The sequence below is a fragment of the Haliaeetus albicilla genome, chromosome 11, assembly GCF_947461875.1.
Source record: "Haliaeetus albicilla chromosome 11, bHalAlb1.1, whole genome shotgun sequence".
Classification (NCBI taxonomy): domain Eukaryota; kingdom Metazoa; phylum Chordata; class Aves; order Accipitriformes; family Accipitridae; genus Haliaeetus; species Haliaeetus albicilla.
In genome coordinates this window covers 32,248,894-32,269,878 of record NC_091493.1, presented here as the reverse complement: position 1 = coordinate 32,269,878, position 20,985 = coordinate 32,248,894, and the positions used below count along the sequence as shown (strand labels likewise).

Below are 20,985 nucleotides of genomic sequence, written 5' to 3'. Positions count from 1 at the left end.
GCAGTGCAAGAGACTTTCTGTTTGCAAAGAAAGGCCATAGACTCCTGCCAAAAGAAGCCCTTTTCAGTGCTGTCCTACTGCCACTGAATTGCCGTTGAAACAGATCAGTTGTGTTTCAAGCAATTCTTTGCTTATTGCTGTGACCAAAGTTGCAGCCTTCAAACAGAGAGAGTCTGCTGTGGTCGGAGGGTTGCCCTGGAGTTTCTGTAAAAAGGGTTGCGTTGCCTTGGAGTAAAAGGAGGGAGAACATCTCTCATCATCCAGTTACATGCATGCAAGAGGACCTGGTAGTTCTGGTAGTTCAGTTGTAACCCCCTGATGATTGTCCACTCATTACAGATGCAAATCAATCAAGTTTTCCATTGACTAGGATGCTTCTACACGTCTCTTTATTGTCTGTTTTGAAATCCTTGTGGTTTTTATCCAGTGACTGATGCCTGTGGCTATGGAGAAGAGCATGATATGAGCTGTGCTGTGCTATCTAACGGTACACCATATCTGTGGCCATGCTTTGTAAGGAGATGGAGTAGATCATATCGTGGGGCTTGAGAAGACTGGATTCAGTAGAGGTATTCACAGTGACATTTGGCCAAGTCTCTTAATTCTTCTGGGTCAACCTTAACCTTAGAGTTGATCTCCTGTTTTCCATTAAGTAGGCTGAATTTTTTGCAAGTGCTGTGGAGATATTTATTTGAGATGGTGCCAGAAAGATTACTTGAGTCACATTGTACTTAGGGCTTCACAAAGAAGTGCTATGAAAGTTGAGAAGAGTAATGTAGCTGTGGAAGGAGGTTTCTCAAAAGCAGCTCTGAGAATTGCACTGCCTTGTGAACTGGACTTCTGTCTACTTCTGATCTCTCATCCTGCTGCTCACAGCTCCCAGATTTTGCGAACACGTTCCTTGAATCTGTAACTACTGCCCTGCAGAGCAAGCCTAGTTACAGGAATCATCTCTTCATGTGCTCTCATTTCTAAACTGCTAAGATAAGGAGAGCAATACAACGTAGCTTGGAGGGAGAGCCATTTGTTTCGGGCTGCTTTGGATAACCACCAACCTGGTTTTGCCATGAGCATGTTCAGTACATCATCACCACAGCATGATAGGTCTTTAGCTGAGATCAAGCAGTGGTTTCCAGCATTTGAAATCCTGAGATGGTTTGAAGTACATGGGCTCTCAGCTGTTTTTAGTCCTATTGACCTGCTGGGACCTGCTGCGATACTTGCTTGCGCAAGTATCTTACCCTCATTGTATTAATTCTTTTTACTTCTCACATTCATCACTCTCCAATAAGTATTAGCTTGTTCTCCTTCCGAAATGAGAGAATAAATGGTCACATTCATTTCAATGGCAGTTTATTTTTGCAGGTATCAGGTTTGTATTGGGAATGTCCAGCTGAGATCAAAGAAATGCTTGCATAGAAGCAGATGCTTTATATGCTGCTTCTTGCTGAAGAAGAGCAAAATGAATCCCTCTTGAGTCCCTGAAGTCTGAATCCATTGAAGCCTGACAGACTCTTTCCACTGACCTCTGTGGCCCCAGGATCGTGTCCTAAATGAGTTGCTTTGAGTCACTAGAAGCCTGAATTCAGCTTTGGTGGGCTGGAAAATGTAACCTACTGTATGGGCTGTGCTATTCATAAGCACTCAGCCCTGTGTGTGTGCTAGCTGTGAATGCCTGGGAGAAGAATAAAGTCATTTTTTGCAGTCATGGGGGTGGAGGAGGGAATGGGAATTATACCCCCTTCCCTGCAAACCCGGTATCGTGACATCCATGTGGGCAGCTGTTGGGAGCTGAGTCGCTTCTGAAGCTTCAAATTAAGGTTAGGTATTTTTTGTTTTGTTTCTTCTGCTATCGTTCCTGACACATAAATGTCCTGTCCGCCAGGCCTGACCAGCAGGAACTGACCTCAATTTAAACTTTCTGAAGTGCGCCACTGAAGCAGATGAGTGAGTATAGCAAGGCTGTGATTTACCCCAGTGGAGTTTCCTTAAAACAGCAGGTTCCTTGAAGCTTGAGAGATGCCGGTTATGAGTGTGTTTGACACCAAATGCTCACAGGTCATTGTTTAGTGATATCAGTGGCATCTACTATTGTTGTCAACAAATACTACCCGTTTCCTTACAGTTTTTGAAAAAAGCTGTTGTTTCTTGAAATGATTCTTGCTTTCTCTGGGTTGCAGTGGGTTATAGCTGGGCAAAACAGCAGCTAGCAAAATCATTCCAGTTAACACAGCATGATGCAGGCATTTTCCGTTCTCTACTGGTCCCAAATCAGGCGAGAAGAGAATTAATTGGGTGTAGAGGGTATAAAACGAAGTGTGAAGAACTACCAGTTGGTAGGTTCCTCTGGAGCCGTTATTGATTGATCTGGAGTCATTAGACTGTTTTACAGTCAAGCTAGTGGAGATTAATACAGTTTGAGAGCAGTAGCATGTTTTTCAATTAATGGCTAGCAACATAAACCTTTACAGTATAATTTATGGTTTATTTATCGGTCTTCTAACATGTATTCACCCAAGGAAGGGTTGCCTGGTGGCTAAAGATGGGGGAGTAAGGTGATGACTCTCTTCTGCTCTTACACAAATGTTCTTTGACCTTGGAGGTGGTACCACTTAAACTAGATCTGCTTCAGGCGCTTTGCACTATGAAACCAAAATATTAACGCTTTTGTAGTTCATGGGTGTGAACTGTGACTCACAGGGTACCACGGGAACACACGGCATGGAAATGCTGTAAGTGAAGGGAATTGCCCCAGTTAAATTCTCCATGTGTCATGTTCCTTGATGGTGTGCTGAGGAATCACAGCCTGGTTTGCAGCCTGGCAGTGGCAAACCTAAGCTTTGCTGCCCATCTGCCCCGCAGCTCCTTAGCATCGGGGGGCGATGGAGTGGGGTAGCAGGGGAGCCTCCAAAGGGGAGGAACAGCCCTGGCTGAGTTTTCTGTGCTTTTCCCACACACCATCATTCTTGTGCAGCGCTTCCTCTCTCCGCATAATACTCTGTTTTTTCCTCCCTGGAACAGGCTCCTGCCACTGCTGCTAATTAGCCCATGATAAACTTCAGTGTGAACAAAAGCAAGCAATTAAATGCCTGTTGCTTCAGCGTGAGCTCCGTCGGAGAAGTGATTTGTCGGTGGCAGAGCTGAGTAGCACCTCCTCAGGAGGAAAACAAACCTATTAGCCTGGCTCAGCTGCCAGTGCTGGGGAGCGGCGTGTCCGAGTCGCTTGTTGCGGGTATGGGGGGATGTCTTTGGTATGGCAGGTTTTCCTGAGGTTGTCTGAGATGCTGCTCGGTCTTGGGTTTCAGTTCCACGTGGTACGACGATCTCTGTGGTCACTACCCAAGCAAGATGGCTTGAGAAGATACTGAATTATGATTTATGTATGGGGGGGGGGTGGTGGTGGTGGGTTTTTTGTCTCTTTTTGGGAGACACACATAAACATTTTCAAATTGTTACAGAGAGAGAAATAAGGAGAGGCTTGGAAAAAGGAAGCAAAAAGCAGGGTCTTTGGTAGATCCCAATCCAAATGAGGTTTGAATGATGTTTGCTGGGACTCAGGATGCAAGTATCAAGAACTTGCTAGTTGCTTTTGTGTAATCTCAGGCCTAATGCTCAAAATCCCTCCAGGCTTTCCCCATTTGAGCAAAAAGAATAGGTATTTACATGGAATTTACTGATGTATGAACAGACTAAGGGAAGCTGGAGGCTTTTTGGTTTTGGGACCCACTTTCTTTTCAAAACTAGAGGGAGGGTTCAAGCTGGAAAATGAAATATTAATTATTCCTGGGCAGAAAAATACGAAGGATCTTGGAAAATACAGCATTAATGTATGTCCTCTTTTGACATGCCACCCAACTGCTTTGCCAACGATTGTCCCTGTTGCTGTTGTAGCTCTCGAGCAGCTGCTCACAGAACTTGAAGATTTTCTGAGGATACTGGACAAGGAGAACTTGAGCAGCACTGCTGTTGTGAAGAAGAGCTTCCTCTCCGACCTTCTGCGGGTCTACACCAAGTCCAGTGGTATGGGCAAGGACAACCAAGAACGGGGTGGTGGGCTCTCGTGGGAATTGCTACGGGGTCTTGAAGCAACATTTTCTTGGAGGCTGGTGGGAAGGGGAGACATGAAAATTAAAAGGAGAAAATGAAATGGAGATTATTTTTGCAGTGACCTCAAATTGTTTATGTAAAATTACTATAGTTATGTGTCCAGCTTTACAAGCAAAGGATTCCCAAGATTCCTGATCCTTTCTGTTTTCCTTATTAAACCTTAAGTTTATTTAATCCACTTTGTAAGATACACAGGATGTACTGTTTGGCGAAGTTAATGTTTAAGTAGAAATTTTAACTTATGGAATTTCCTGACTATAAAGCATTTAATTTTTCTGCTTTTTATTATTGCTTGGGTTTTTTTCTGCACATTGCCTCAACCAACATGTTCTCCCCAAATGTACTGAGCAGAGACACATTTTACATCTGTCTTTGTGGAAAAACTTAGCAACGTGAAAGCAGCGGGTGGTTAAAAAGTTCACTCTTCCCTTTGGTTGCAGGTGGTGATGAGGAATATATTTATATGAACAAAGTGACCATCCATAAACAGCAGGGTGACCAGGAGAAACAAGACAAAGGTAGGGAGCTGAAGATTAATGGTTGCATCATGTCTAGTGGGGTGTTGAAGGCACACGTGGTTAGAGCCTTGCTTTACCGGTGGAGGCTCCTCTGGCAGCTCTGAGGGCTGAGGCAGTTGACGGTGTGGAAGGACTGCCATCTTCATAACGTTCCCTTAGAAATAGTGGTCCTTGCCAACACCGTGGGGTTATTCCTGGAAAAGTAGCACTTTGGAGGGCGTTATTTCGGGATAAAAATGTTGCCTTCTAAGGCTTGAAGCTCCAGTGCCTGAAATATTTAAGGAAGCCCTCATGTTTCCTTTGGCCACAAAACAAGTCACTTCACCTCTTTGAGACCTTGAAAGCATGTCGTCTTTAGCATGTTGTTCTGCACTAGCCCAGAGGGTCCACGTCCTCACAACCTTGTGAGGCGAGTTCATGGGTGCAGCCTGCACCCTCACCGTCTGCGTGGGCAGAGCACCTTCATCTCCTGGGGGATGCGAGAGTTCTGCAGTGTACAAGCCAAGAAATTAAACGTAGATAAAATATTCATTTAGATTTCCCAGCGTTTGAATTTGTAACATGGCAAAGAACATAATTGTCTAAAAATGTTCCTGCTCTTTGAAGTTCATCACAAAAGCTGGTTTTGATAATTGCATAGAGTGAGATTTAGTGACACACATCTCCTTAATGCAGACCTAGTCAGAGGCTGACCCTCCCCCAAAGCTTTCAATCCAAATAGATGAGACAAGAGGATGCATCAGTGCAGCATGCTGTTGACGTGCTGGTCCTGCAGTAGTTATAGCTCCACTTCCAGAGTTGTTTGGTTTGGTTTTATTGTTTTGCGGTGGGGTGTTTTGGGTTTTTTGTACTACCTGCAGCTGAATTTAGGTTAACTTCAAATACCCCTGAAGACAGGATGTCCTCCCAGATTACACATGCAGCCCCAGTGTGATCTCCAGCCAGGGCCTTCTGGGTGATGCTGTAATGCTCTATAACAGGATTGCACAGCCTCCGGCTAGCTCCCAGCAGCTGAGCAGCAACAGAAATATCTCTTTATACAGGTTCTCATTTGTGTGAATAAAACAAGGCTTGCACTGATCCTCCATGCTGAAGCACGGGGGCAAATTTCAGATGATTTATGTCTAGAGTTGGTGCTTTTATTTCAGATTTTTCCCTATCAAGGCCGTGAGCCTACCCACTCAGTTGCTCCCCGTGGGACCTGGCAATTCTCTCTTTCTCCATTTTCAGCAACCTCCCTATTCCAAGTAAAACTTCTGAGTTACTTGGAAATGCTGAAGTCGGTGAGACACATGTATGGGATCTTAGCCATAGCTGCAGCTGGGTGTACAGCCCTGATCCTGCCTCTGCAACTGGATGGGGAGGTCTGTGCCTCTCTGCTCAGTGGTGGGACCTACAGGTTCAGGTTCAGCAGATGGAGGGGGCCCTGGTACCCACTGGTGCTGGGGGGTGTGCTATGGATCTCCCGGTGATTATGCAGCTCCCTTCACCCCTTTATCTGCTGCCGCTCCGTGCACTTTGTTTCACTGAAAGCTTTTGATGGGACGTGGTGACCACACTGTGGCTGAGGCCAACAGGACCTCTCGTGCCCTGCAGGGTTTCTTCACCACTATAGCTGTGCTCAGGTGTGCTCTAGCAGCACAGAGTGAAATGCTTTCCAAAGTGATAATACATCAGCTCCAAAAGTCCCCCCTCCAAACCTTAAAATATGCTATTTCTGCAAAACCCATATTTCACTGCTCACTTGTATCTACTTCAAATTTCATTGGTAAGGATTTAAGCTGAACAGTACTCTGCTTTTGAGGTGCCTTTTTATGGCACAGTAATTGAATTCACTGCAGTGAGTGATGAAGGCACCATCATTTACTTGATCTCATTGTACTTGAGGAACACAGCAAGCCTCCACCCTGAAAGTCCATGGGGCTCTTCAGTTAGCCAAATGCCATCTCAGTTGGCACAGAGGGATTGAGGTGCGGGAGTCTGGGAGGTGGGACTGATGCACAGTGTAGGGCTCCCGGTGGTGCACACTGCGGTCCTTAGCCTAAATACCAGGAGACATTCACTTTTACAAAGAACGCAGAGCACAGATAAGTAACAGTACAGATGCAAGTTTTAGCAGGCTTTTGCCTGTTCTTGCTTCCTTCCCTCTTCTAAATTCTCTCCAAATTCCAGGTTTTAGAGACATCTTTATCAGAAGGCACCTACAAAGTGTTAATGCTTGTCTAGTAAGAAGTACTCCTTCCCTCCCACCCCAGTAGGGAAACAGTCTGTGATTTGTGGTGCTGACGTGTGTAGCAGGAGAAGGAAGGGGTACGTACAGCACGTGCTGTGTGGGCTCTCCATACAGAAAGCGTGCATTAGGTGCTTGTCCCCATATGCTGAGCACAGCGATAGCTGCCCTCTGCAACCTCAGAACAGAAAACACCGTAACACCTCCCAGGGGTCTTGTCAGGATGAAGGTTAAAGGGGTGGTTCTTCCTGCACGGAGCCTGAAAATCAAAGCTCCATCACATCCTGCTCTGCTCCTCAGCTGGAGCACATGGGCATGTGTCCACGGAGGTGGGCCGGTTTCCAGCAGGGTGAGGACCGAAGCTGTGGTCTCCATCCTGTGCTCCAAGGTTGGTGGGAGGAGGATGAACTGCTGGTACAGAAATCAAACAGCGTTTTCCTGGCACGGTGAGGTTCGGTGGGATGATTGCTAGGTTTGCTGAAGAGTCGAGAACAGATGGCCACCACTTGTGAAGGGCTTGGCAGTGGGTTTTGCTGCTGCAATGATTTCTCTTCTGTGGAGCCGAGCATGGGAGGTTCTGCGTGATGCAGGAGGATGCAAGTTGGCCTGTCTGTTTCTCCCTGCTAAAGGGGCCCCTAAAAAGTTAACTGTGTGGACAACCATGAGTGAGGACATAATCCCCCCCTGGGGAGTAGCCCACTGGGGATTTGGGAAATCTCAACCTCGTTTCTGGTGTTTCCAAAAGTAGCAACGGCCTCAGCAGCTGCTGTTGATGGAAGCTGTGTGCTCTGAGAGTGCCATCTCCTTGGTCCTTTACAGAAAAGGCCAACCTCTAACAGCAGCCCGTAGATATGACTCTGGCAGTACAATCATGGGGTATTTTGGTAGATGGATCTCCCCACGATCAATCTGTGTCATAGGCTCACCTACTTTACTCTGGTTGAACCTTACAAGACATCCAGCAGTCCTTGCGGGGTGCAGACAGCTGCTGAGAGTTGGTGTCTATTGATCCTGGATCTCCTTGTCCTCCTGACTTACTGAAGTTAGCCAGTGCTGGTGACCAGGAGACCTGCGTTACAGGGAGTGATTTGTCACAAGAGACGTGTTTTGGGCTCTTGCGCCATCAGGCCAGGAGCTGGCTGCAGCATGGCAGGGCAGAGCTGTCATTGTGGCTTCCAAGCCCCAGACGTGAACAAAGCAATGTGGTTTCCAGCTTCTATTTTTAAAGCCCAGAAATATGCAGCAAAGTTCCTGCCCACGTCTTCTCAGCACAGTGCTAACCGCTGCCGGGCACTGCGCGATGCCCTGCCGGTTTCTGTGTGTGCCCGAGGAATGTGGCTGGAGCATCAGCAGGTGACTAAGGGAGCTGGAGCATCAACTTGCTGCAGGTTTTGGACCTAATTCCCTCACTTAATTTTCTGGACTTGCAATATCTGGATACCTTAGCCTCACTTCTCCCAAGGTATTTGGCAAGAGACACTGTAAAAGGGGACTTCCCCTCTGCACAGTATAATGCCTTCAAAGTCCTTCATTTTTCAGCCGTTTGTGCCTTGCTCCCACTTGTTCCTGAGCATTGCTGCATTGCGCTATCTCAGAGGTCGTGGGATTTGGGCATTTGTTTGAGGCCACCCAGGAGTTCTGTGGTGGGGGAAGAGGGACTGAACACAAGTTTTCTGAGCCTTCAACGTACCCTCCAGCTACTGAATCACTCTGCATTCAGCTGCTTGGAAAAATCTGTCTTTCCGGAGGCAGACGCAGATCGCCTGGAGCAGTTCTGCTGCCATATGCCCTTTCACATGTTTGGCCTGAGCTGCTTCAAGAGCAACTCTTCCTTCAGTAGCAATTAAATTGCTGCTGTTGTCTGGCTTTGATAAACCATTGTGCAGCCCAGCTAGGCAGCAACCTTTGCAGTTCGGTCTGGGAGCAGGGTGGCATTAGCTCCAGTTTTCTGGAAAGGCAGCAGAGGTGGGGACAGTCACTGAGCTGTCTGCTTGCGGCAGCAGGGATCAGAGCTAGCAAGGACAAAAGTGCTGTGGATTTCCAGATACTGTGTAGTGTCTGCCCATGCTGCTTCTCAGGACCCTTTAAAGTTTCAGCAGTAGGTCTGGGCTTCGCAGTTTTCCATCCAGAAGGATAAACATGCCCTAAAACCAGAGGCCAGCTCTTTTGCTGGGTCTCCTAACGCCACATTCCTGGGCATGGCCTGAAATGACATGGTGGCCCTGCAGCGCTGCCTGTAATTGTCACTCTGCTTCCTACTGAAATAGCACCTCACTGTTCCTGCGCAGCCCTGGGTAGCGAGTGCTCTGCTGGGAAATGCCACGTCATTGATATAATTGTGTTTTTGGCTTGCAGCGCTGGATCGGAGAAACTCCCTGACCAATGGAGACTCAGGATTGCATTTATCCCCTCCTCAGAAGAGCCTGCCGGACCTCCCCCCTCCAAAGGTATGTTTTGCAAGTCCTTTGCTTTTCAGTGCTTAGCCCTCAGCCTGGGGATCTGAACCCCTTGAGGCTTCACTGTTATGTGTTGTGCAGCATGACTAAATGGAGAGACCTTTGCTCATGTATGTTAGTGAGGCAAATAGTCCTGGTAAGCTTTATTTAAAAAAAAAAAAAAAAATTAAAAATAAAATACGCAACTAGGGGCTCCCTGGTGTACAGGTTTCCAGCTGTACATTTGGTCTTTATGAACACTGCAGGGCAGTGTGTGGCTGGTGCAGGCGCTGCGGCTGGCTGGTGGCCCAGGCAGGGTGGCCGTGCTCCGGGGTGGCTGGGCATGCAGAAACCCCTGTGGTTCCCAAAGCTCATGCACAGATGGAGCAGGCAGCTGTGGGAGCCTTGGGCTTCCCATGCGTGTGCAGGAGCACTGCGTGAAATGGGCTGCGTTCCCTGCCAGGGAAGCCTGCACCCATCGCATGGCAATCCAGGCTGAAAGAAGAGAATTGAGGTTTTCAAAGAAACAAAGGTGATGATGGCTCTCAACTGTTACTTTGGAAATCTCCCCTGAACTGTAAAGCAGCTGTGCCTGGGCTGCTGACGTGAACTTATAAAAGCCAGAAACCCTTCAGCTGTGGGGTGGTGGGGCTGTCCCTGGGCAGTGCCAGGATCTCGTTTGCTGGCAGAGCCCCACACAGTTTGGTCACTAGCAGAGAAGATCAGATTTGCTTCCAGTTGAAGTGCCTGGTATTGTCTGTGCATTGGGTGACCGTGCTGGGCGTTATGCTGGTTGTACAGCCCACAGGTCTGCGAGGAGGAGTCACTGGCGCTGTAGATTTTTCTGTAGGGCAACTATAAATCTAGCCGAGGTCCAGTTCACCATCAGCTTTCAGTGGGATTTTGTCTCTGTGCCAGCGTGCCAGCAAGCCAGCCCAGCTGTCCTCGAGAGACATGGGTCATCCTTGAGACCCTGGACATTGCTGTTCGGTAGTTGATCCAACGTGGGAATCGCTGTAGCTGGGATTTCGGGATGTGAAAGGAAAGGAGGGCAGGGAGCGTGCACGGGGAGGAGGGGGAGCCGTGGAGGAGGATGGGGTGGTGCATCCCTCAACCATCGAGGAGGATCTGCTCCTTTCCCAGGAAGGAGGACATGGGGTGAGGCCCCAGGGCTTCTGCCCGGGAGGCTGTGTGGCTCAGCTGGAGTTAGCTGGAGGAGCTGGGAAAACGAGGGGGTAGGATGGGATGTAGCTGACAAACCCTCGGACGCGGTGCAGTTGCCTGCTGGGAGCTGCTCCAGCCCCGGGGGGGTCTGCCCACGCAGCCAGCCATACGGTGCTGGAGCTGGAGTCGCCTAGGAGCAGCGACCAGAGCAGGAATCACCATCTGGCTTTGGGTTTCTCAAAGCCGGAGGGGGTGGTGGATGTGGCAGGGAGGTGGGCAGGAGGATGGCAGTGTGGTGGAATGAAGGCACGACTGGGGAAGCGGCAGCTGGGTTTCCCCAAAGCATCTCTACTTGTGCTTGGTGCAGCCCAGCTTTCTTGTAGGGAAATGAGGAAGTTAATTGAGGGAATTAGAAAAAAAACAGCGTTGGATTTTAGCAGAGAAGGGTACCTAAGCCACCCGTCTTCTCCCTGGGCTGGGAACTACCTTCTCCCACCTGCGTACCGCTGGAGCTAACCCCTCTTGGATAAAGCAATCAAGCACCTCCTCACTGTGAGCATCTGAGTGTCGGTGAGCTGCGGGCAGCAAAGATGTCTGAGTATACTTCAAGGAGTGGGGCTGGGGAGACCTTTAATGTGGTCCCACATTAAAGGTGTGTGGAAATTGCTGCTGTGGGGAAATGAATCTTCCCTGTCCGTGTTGGCTGTTCCTGGTGTGGGCAGTGGGCGGTGGAGGAGGGAGCACAACTCTTTACACAGAAAGAGGGAGGTTAGGAGAGGACTCAGAGTATATCTGTTTTAGCTCTGTGGAGTTTTCCGTGGTTTGGTGATGTTAAGGCACCCTGTGGTGTTGTTCTACACTTGTCTTTTGAGGCACAGGAGAAATTTGGTGATGAAGCTCTGCACAGGAGATTGTTCCTGGTATTCACTGACACCAGCAGTCAATGGGCAACCCAACAGGGGTGGCCCAGCTGGATCCCACTAATTTGGATTTGTCCCAAAGCAACCTTCAAACAATGAGTCCTGCAGGCTGTGGCTCAGACATCAGTGACCTTTCCTCTGCGGTAGCCCTGGCAGCTCTGCCGCTTTCTGCAGCCATCCACTGAGAAAGTCACGGGTGTGGATGCAGATGCCCAAGATGGTTTTATTTGCATGCTCTGTTGTGCCGTAATGCAACAGGCAAATGTTCTGCAAGGGCCAGCCTGGGTTAGATAACACAGTGTATACTCTTTCACTTAAGCTAGAGACAAAACAACTCCATGCCTTTTAAGGAAAGAGAAGAGAAAAAAATAGCTTTTGGGGCAGCTGAGGTGCAGTCCCACCTAGTCCCTGTTGGCTTCCATTGTCTGTAGGAAACAAAACAGAGCAGCCCCTTTCCCGCCCCGCTCCTTCCCGGACACTTGTGGGATGGTGTCAAATAAACCCACAGCGTTTCTTTGTGTAGGCAATTTGTTTATGGTCGTAGCGCAACGTGAGCTGGCTCCAGGCAGGAGGCCACCACAGATGGCAATTGCAGACACATTCCCTGGTCAGGGAAGGGATTAAGTAAAGCTTTGGAGTGGCTGGGTTTGTTTTTGTTTCTTTAATTTAACACATTAGGACAAGTTCCTAAACCTTTAAGTGTTTGGAGGCAAGTGTTTTCCAGCAGTGTGTCCTACGTGGCTCTGGAAAGCAAGCTCAGAGTCTGCTCACAGCATCTGGCAGACCCACATAGGAAGGAGTTTTGGTCCAAGACACTTGAGAAGTTTGCGAGCTTGGCAGAGCCACGGGCTGCTCACCCTTGTGGGAGCAGAGATGTGTGACTTTGGCCAGCGCGGTCAGGGTACCTAGCTCCCACAGGCTCAGTGGCATCCCCCTTTGTGGGCAGTTGCTGGCCAGAAAATCTTTTCCTTCAAAGCTTCCGCTTCTGGGCAGCAGTACCTGTTGGTGGAAATATACAGGGCAGGACGGGCAGCTTCGCACCTGCATTGGATGATGCTGGCATGACCTGCAAAGGGACTGATCTTGCCTTAGACTGCTCTGCAATGCTCGTGCCCAGCTGGCCTCTCTTCTTCAGGCCACCAGGAGCAATCATGTGGGCTGGCATGAAGGATCTTGCATGATCTGTGACGTTCAACATTGCTGCCTCTACAGAGAGAGACCTGCTCTTCTGCCTGTCCTCCTGAGAGGAGTGGGGTTTTAGCCCTGCACGCACTGACCATCCTATCTAGGATTTGCACAGGTCTCGGTCAGAAGCCAGTTTTTGAGGTATTGTGAGCCAGAGCATACCGTTGTCAGATGACCAGGGATGGTGTGACCTGGGCGAGGAGAGGGAACATTTCACTGGGGAACAGCGAGATGCTCCTGTCGGGTCCTGATGGGAGGTGGGATGCCACATATTTTGGGAAGAGCGTGAGCTGTGTGCTCATCCTACTGTGATCTCTGGCTCTGCTGTCTCACGTTCAACAGCTATGTGAATTACTTTAAAAGTAAAAAGGTTGTTCCTTAGATCCCCCCCCGCCTTTTTTTTTTTTCTCACGTGTTGGTATTTCTAAAGGATCGAGGCACTGGTTTTCCTGCCAGCCCTTGCTTGTGTTTAGGGAGGGGTTTGGCAGGCACCACAGGGATTTTCCAGCACTTGGACTCTTTTCAAAGACTTATTTTCCATCAGTGTTGTTTATCCATTTACTTCATTTTTTGCTGAGAGCACAATTAAAGATTCCTGATAGAGTTCCTGAAGTGGAGATTTTTAGCTGTTGGTTTGCTATCAGTCAGAGACTTGGAGACACAACCAGCGACCGCTCAGGCTATGCTTGTCAGTGTAAAGCCAGGATTGCACCAAATGTTGGCCCTTCTGGTTCCCTGTTACGATAATCAATAGCACAGCAGATCATCTCCAGTTACAACGAGCAGCTTGTGGGGGTTGGTGCAGCGGGCAGAAGTCCCAGTTCATGGTAAGGCCAATGGGTTGCAATTGCTGCTTTTGAGGAAACCTGTGAGTTGATCTTCCCAGGGCTTTCAGCAATATTAAAGAAAATAACATTTATGACACAATTATACAGTAATTTTGAATAACTCCTTTATATTTGAGCTGACTGTACACTGGAAACCCTCAGCAGTCTCTCTCTTCCCCGTCATCTCAACCAGTTTATGTGAAAATCCTGGTGTACACATCTAAAAGATATCCACTAGGATAGACTTTAGTGCTAAAAAAACCCCGATGCTCCATTGTTTTCAAGGATCTGTTTTTACCTTAAATCATCCTTATTTTATTTATTCTGCAGATTCCTGAAACAAAACAACCTCCGGTCCCCAAGATCGAATCCCCAGAGGGATATTATGAAGAGGCTGAGCCATATGATGTCTCTGTAAATGGTATATCACCGCTAACTCTCCGGGGGGGGAGGTTCATGTGGGAGATGAAGGACTTGAGGTTTATGAGAACAAGTAAACAAAAGCGTGGACACTTCTTACAGCTTGTGTGACAAATTTGTTTTCTGATGCTGGTCACACTGATATTTCAGATCTGATGCTATTGGAAAGAAAAGGCTACTGAATTACTCAAATTGTTAACTTTCCTATAGAAATAAGTAGTATAGAAATAAGAAATCACTGTAAAATGTTATAAACCATTGGGGGTCCTCTTTGTCTTGATGGTTTTCTGGCAGATAGGCAGTAGTCAAACGCGGGTTTCTATTCAGGAGTGAGTGGTGGAGCTGTGGTGGCTTGCATTCATGTCCTAGTGCTCTAATCATCCCTTTGGGGCTCAAAATCCATGACTCTGTTGGTCTGTTAGACGTGATAACCGTTTTTATAATTGGCTATTTATTCAGCTCTGTTTCTTGTGGCAGTTTAACCATCTGTAAACTTGATTAAAAAGCCACACTTAATGTGAGGGGATGGTGTGTGGGTTCCCTCGGCACACACTCGCTTGCTGCCTGGGTCGGCACCTCCCGGCAATGTCCCCAGCAGTGCCACCCATACCTGTCACCAGTGGGCTCCCCACACCTTTGGGACGAGACTGCTGCACGCAGGCTGAGCTCCCACATTCTCGCTTTTTAAGATGTATTCCTGCATCCTTCTTTTGGTGAACACCCTTTGTGAGAGATTACCTTCCTCTGATCTGATAGCAGAGCCGATCTTGTCATCGCTTTATAATCCATTTAAGCCCGAATGAGACGGATTATATAGCTCTGCTGCAGAAGCAGATCTCTGCTCATCAGCCTTGACTGCAGCAGAGGTGGGTACAATAATGTACGTGGCGTGGGGCAGAGCTGAGAGGGGAGAATTGAGGCAAGCAAAGAAGTGAGAGTTAAGGGTAAAAGATTTTGATCTCAACCCTTGGTCGTTGAATCTGAGCTGCTTATGAGGGAAGCTGAGTCCTCTCCAGCACCATGGGGCTTTGAAGCTCCCTGGCAGGGAAGCACCAGCGGTGCCACCGCTTGAAGCGGCCGGGGCTTGGTGTATCCGAACAGCCCTCGCTGCACGCGTGTACCTCGCGCTCCTGGACAGCTCGTATCTCCGTGTGGGATGCTGTTCTCATGAAGGCTTAGGATTTACAGCGCTAAACAAAAAAGGGAGATGTAGAAAGACCTTCGTTTCCCTGAGCCATCCCATTTTGGCTGCAACCGCATTACAGTGTTGAACAGGAAGATGGTGCCCAGCTCAGGTGGGAAAAGGTGCAGGCTCATCGCGGCTGGGGCGAAACATGTGGAGGAGAGGTCTCCCTAGCTCTGCCACGTGTAGTTAGGTGCCAGCTTGGTTTTGCCAAAACGCTCTGGGCTGTTTGGCTGAGGTCAGGGCTGCGATGTGCGAGGTGCAGGGGGGTGAAGCCCTCCTGCAGCTGGGGCAGCACAGGTCCCTGCAGCCTCCTCCCCACAGAGGATTTCCAGTTGCCTGCACTGCAAGATAATAAATGAACTTTTTTTTCCCCTGCTGCACACTGGGAAAGTGGATAACATGCTAAGAGCCATGGCACGTAAAGGCATACACCGGATTAGCTGGAGTAAGGCCACGGATCCGTGTGCTGGGAAACCCAGGTTATGTTATCCAGGCAGCTCCATAAACTCACGTTGTATTCGGAGCCTTGGCTGGCAGGAGCGATAAGCACACACCCTGCTTAAACCTCTTCTTTTCCTTGGTAACCTGCTGCTCAAAGATGCAGATACACCCACCATCCACTGAAATCCAGGCCAGTCAGATGCCTAAGGAAACGAGACATCAGAGCCTTGCAAAAAAGCGAGAAAAAACCCTGGTATGATTGGAGCACTGTCAAAACGAGGTAGTTCTGGGTGCCGGTGGGGCAGTCTGTGGCTGCTAGGAATAGCTGTTTGACTAGCAGGCTCGGTGTTTTACTGAGCAGTATCGCAGCTGTAAGTGGAGATAGGAGGCTGTGAAGCGAGCAGAGATGGGACGTGCAAGTCCAGGCAGTCCCTCGCCGCCGAGCTGTGCGGTGCCGTTGCCTCCTGTGACTGCTCAACCAGGGGTCCCCTCTGCAGGCCCCAGCAGGTCCCTTCTTCTACACAAACCACCTGGCGTGCTATAACGCCGATGGCTTTTACGGTGGTTTGCGTGAGAAGGAAGGCAGCACCGTGTCACCGGGAATGTCTGTGCTTTTTGGCAACCTCGTGTTGGAGGTGGTGCCTTGGGGTGAGCGAGGAGGAGGGAGAGATGTGGAGCAGCAGGTATGTGGCAGGAGGTGGCTGCAGGGGCTCAGGAGAGGGTGAAGCGAGGTGTGCTGTGCAGAGGGGACGTCTGGCAGTGATGCTGGGAAGATGCTGGGAAGATGCTGGTGCCCCAGTTTGCCTTGAGATCAGGCTTCAAATCCCACGGCACGTGGACAAACCTGCAGGTCTCAGTCCTGCCTGTTGGTTCAACAAGTACAAAACTGGGGGTCCCTATCCCTTTTTTCCCCTCCCTCGCCTGATCAGATGGCAATAGTACCCTGTACCTGTCCTACGTGGAGTGATGCTCATTGCTAGTAACTGTCTCGAGACCTTGGTGTGACTGCTGTTGCTAAAGGGCAGTCTGGACGTGCATAGGTTTGCCCTGGCTAAAGATGCTAAAGCCTGACCCCAGGAACCCCCCAAACTCTCTGTGCTCACCCCCCTCTCCCCACAAGCTGGGTAGGGAAGGGGCCGGCGTTCCAGGGAGCTGCTGATGGTGTTTATGGCAGAATTGCAGCACGAGCCTTGGAAGACACCCATGTGTCTCCAAACAAATGGGTGTAGTGAAATCAAACAAAAATAGGAACACCACTAAAATTAGTGGGTGTACTGCCAAGAAAGGACATCAAAGCAAGCCTCCAGATGGGCTGAGGAGATAGAGGATTTGTGCAGCGTCAGAGGTGGGACTGCGAGGCACTGTAACAAACCATGGGTGAATTAATTAAAATGAAGCAGGCGGGCGAGACCATGGGGTCTCTGGGGTCCCTCTTTCATCAGCAGGATTCCCGTCCCTCTGGTGGGGATGCCTCTGCCTTTCATTTTACAGCTCTAGCAAATGCTGCTGCTTCCCTTTCCTCCTGGGCTGAAATGTGTTAAACCGTTATCATCCTCATCCTCATCTGCATTTGCATAATTGAAGGGTGCGATAAGAAAGAGTGAAAACACAAGGGGCAACATGACTGCCAACTGAGCAATAATTATTCTGGCTGAAACAGCTCATCTGCCCTGGCTGATTTTAATTATGATGACGATGATTCTGTTTTAAAGGGAATTGCCTTGTTTGAGGGGATGGGTTGAAAACGTTGCCCCTGTTTGAAGTCTCACTGTATGGCATGCTCCTCCTTTGGCAGCAGGGACGGGGCAGCCTTGCCAGCTGAGGGGGGAGCGCGGGGCTGAGCTGGACTGACGCCCTTGTTCTCCACATTTGCTTATCTGTGGCTTTCTCTCTTTGTCTCCCTTTCTCTTTCCTTTTGACTGTGCAGGTCTTTTTGGTAGGCTTGCTGCAGCTGGACCCAGGCCAGGGTTGCAGGTTACTGAGGGCGTTATTTATGCCACAATAACGATGGGTATGGCATGCTTTCCAAACCTGAAGTGCCTTTTTTTAAAAACAAAACAACAACTCGGTTTTAGCAAAGATGATCAGGTGCCTCCCCCTGGCATTGCCCATTACGTACCTCTCCCCTCTCTCTGCCTGTGCTGGATGTATGCAAGGCGGCATTTTTTTTGTGCTTTTCCCCGTGCTCAAGATGACAATGAAGAGAACTTCCCTAGCCTTTATTCCCCTGGTTCTGGTCACTGATGTGGAGCTGATATGTGGTAACGCTGGCTGTATTGACAAGTAGCCGTTCAGTGAATGTTGAAGCTGCTCCGCTCAGGCAGAGGCAGCTCTGTCGTACAAGACGGTTGGGGCTTCCCGCATCATGGTATGGATTTAGCTCCCTGGGAGGTTGTGGGAAGACAAACAGGGAAGCAGAGGTGGATTAAAGACATCCAAGAACGTGGCTGCCACTGATGTCACGGCAATGAGAGGATAAAACTGTGGTCTTGGTTGAAACTGCCAGTAGGTGGAAATGGAGACCTTGTACTGGAGTACCTGAGCTGTATGACTTGGGATTGAGTGTTGTCACGAGCCACCCAAGCAAGGTTTGTCCCAGTTTGCCAACTGCACAGCCTGGGAAATGCCCTTCCATCATGAGGCCGTAGCAGTGTCACTGGACCAGCAATGGCTGCAGCTCGTCAGGTGGAGAAGAGCTCATCTCATGAGGCACTTGTTGTTGTGTCTGATGCACAAAAGAGCAGCTAGGGCTCCCACTGAGAGCATGGAAGAAAAGTGTTACTCCCCCAGGAGAAAGGTGGCATCCTGAGACCTAATGCCTAGGTGAGGGACACCCAAAGGGGGCCAGAGGGGCAGTTAGCAGTAGCCCTGTGTTGGTAAGGAGGGGGATTTAAAAGATGAGGTTCACTTAGGCATCCTTGCTGCTGCATAAGGAAGGGTACCTAGCTTCTTGGTATTTCTAGGGATGAGAAACCTCAACATTTTTATTCCATCTGAATATGCTCAGGGTGCCTGTGGAAAAGGTCTGTGTAATGATAATGCATAGGGGTGTAACGTTTTCCCATAAAAGATGGACAGCCCAATACGTTGGGGGTATGGAGATGGTGAGCCAGTAGTGTGCTGTCAGCACTGTTCAGAGACTTCGAAAGGGAGTATTTGCTTTTTAATGAGTTTGTTTAATTGGCACAGCTTTGATCACTTGAGGGATGTTAGAGTGAGATTTCACTGGGAGTGAGGCTGTAGCTTGTTACTGCATCTCAGTTCCTTTATTTTAAATACAAATAAACCCAACTTAAGAAATGCTCTTCAGTGAAGCTCCTAATGCTTTTTTTTCCTCTTTTCTGGCTGCTTTTCCTCTTTTTATTTTGCACCAATCTGATAATGTTACTTTTATGTGGATATCAAGATTTGATGATGTGGTTTAACCCGGCAGGCAGCTAAACACCACAGAGCAGTTTGCTTCCCCCTGCTCCTCCCCGCCTGCTGTGGGATGGGGGAGAGAATCAGGGGGAAAAAAAGTAAAATTTGTGGATTGAGATAAAGACAGTTTAATAGGACAGAAGAGGAAGGGAAAAAAGAATAACAATAAAAGAATTGGAATATACAAAACAAGTGATGCACAATGTGATTGCTCACCGCTGGCCGACCGATGCGCAGCCGGTTCCCAAGCAGCGGGCCCTGGCCAGCTTTTGCCTTAGTTTATATACTGGGCATGACATCACATGGTATAGAATACCCCTTTGGCCAGTTTGGGTCAGCTGCCCTGGCTGTGTCCCCTCCCAGCTTCTTGTGCCCCTCCAGCCTTCTTGCTGGCAGGGCAGTATGAGAAGCTGAAGAGTCCTTGACCACTGCTTAGCAACAACTAAAACATCAGTGTGTTATCAACATTATTCTCATCCTAAATCCAAACCACAGCACTATACCAGCTACTGGGAAGAAAATTAACTCTATCCTAGCTGAAACCAGGACAGATGAGAATCAAAATTAGATTAAATTCTGGTGAGAGAAACGTAACGATATTTCTCTGTGCTGTTTAGTAGGACAAGAATGCAAAACCCTACACAGATACTGCCCAAATCTTACCGTCTTGCTCTGTGAGCTTACCTTGTGAAGAAGAGCTGTCCTGTAAGCACCAGCAGAGCATTGCAAATTCCCCTGCAGCCAGTGGGAACATTTTCATTGTTTCTGACAAGTCTGGTACCAATGACCAGCTGCTCCTGTCAGCTGAAAACTCCAACAACCTACAATACGTTAGAGTGGGGTGTTGAAAATCCCAACTCATCCTAATAACACAGCAATCCATTTAAGAATGAACATGAAAAATGTGATTACTGTGATTTATAGTTAAGCTTCCAGTTATGACTAATTTTTGCTGCTGCAACAGTGTATTGCTTCAAAGCCCCTTGCTGTCCCTTAGATGCCGAGTAGAGAGAGAGACCTGTTAGCCCAGGGAGGGGAAGTGGAATGCTATCATCAATATAGTAGATCATTGCTTGCTGCATGGCCTTGCAAATGCCGTTTTTATTTCTGACATTCAGAGGGCAAGGGTTGATTGTAGCTTGCTGTTGCCTTAAAAATTGTGAGTGTTTGGTTTGAAGTGGAAAGTAGAAAAAGCATCTTTTTTGGGGGAAAAAAAGCAGCATACATCAGAAAATGCCTAATGGAATGTTTTCAAATTTGTGGTCAACTGAGAAGTGTCTTTTGAGTGTTTGCTAACTGAGACTATTAGGCACAAAACATTGCAATGAGATTAATATTGGGCTAGGAAGAAAAAAGGATCTATGAGGGTTATTTTCCTATTGATTATCCTCCTGTAGCAGAGCCTCAAAAGACACATCCCTCACAGAAGCTTTTGCATGCGTGAGCATGGCTAAGGCAAGCAATAGGCTCAGAGTTGTCCTAGAAATTTATTTAATGATAGAGCTTTGCTTTTGTTATAGAAGATGGTGAAGCTGTTAGTAGCTCCTATGAATCTTACGATGAAGAAGAGAGCAGCAAAGGCAAGTCAGCAACCCATCAGTGGCCATCCACAGAGGCCACCATTGAGCTGATGAAGGATGCCCGCATCTGTGCGTTCCTGTGGAGAAAGAAGTGGCTGGGACAGTGGGCAAAACAGCTGTGTGTTATCAAGGACACCAGGTTGCTGGTGGGTAGATCATCCACTCTCTGCCTAAAATGACCTATTTTCATGAGCTGGGGAGGGAAGTGGCACCTCAGGCCATGTGACTAGCTGGCAAAACCAAAGTACCTCTAGAAACAATGCTTCAAAAACCATGTCCCAGAGATTTGGGAATTTCATTCCATTTTCAGAAGGCATGTGGGCATGGGGCTGCTGAGGGGGGCACAAGGGCACATTTGTGGCCAAAATCCCAAACTCCCAAAATGCCTAGACATGCTTTTTGGGGAAACTTTTTGAGGTGGTTAAGCAGAAGGGATGCTTATCCCACCGGCTAACCACATACTTGACCCTCTAGCACTACCCGTGAGAGGTATTTCAGACTATATACGCATGTATATAGACGTACATGTATCTCTAGACATATAGAGATGTC

General features: G+C 48.4%; 1 protein-coding gene across 4 annotated transcripts in view; it reads left to right on the top strand.

Annotated features, from left to right (window-relative positions):
* AFAP1L2 (actin filament associated protein 1 like 2) overlaps window positions 1-20,985 on the top strand; it is a 73,674-nt gene that overhangs the window by 40,330 nt on the left and 12,359 nt on the right. Inside the window, exons 2-7 of one of the 4 annotated variants that reach the window (XM_069797038.1) lie at window positions 3,892-4,020; window positions 4,548-4,625; window positions 9,211-9,302; window positions 13,717-13,807; window positions 17,361-17,444; window positions 20,377-20,579. In XM_069797038.1, coding sequence (XP_069653139.1) covers window positions 3,892-4,020; window positions 4,548-4,625; window positions 9,211-9,302; window positions 13,717-13,807; window positions 17,361-17,444; window positions 20,377-20,579 — 677 coding nt within the window. Of the gene's footprint in view, window positions 1-3,891; window positions 4,021-4,547; window positions 4,626-9,210; window positions 9,303-13,716; window positions 13,808-17,360; window positions 17,445-20,373; window positions 20,580-20,985 lie in introns of all 4 variants that reach the window. The other 3 variants (XM_069797037.1, XM_069797040.1, XM_069797039.1) reach the window with 3 other exon arrangements.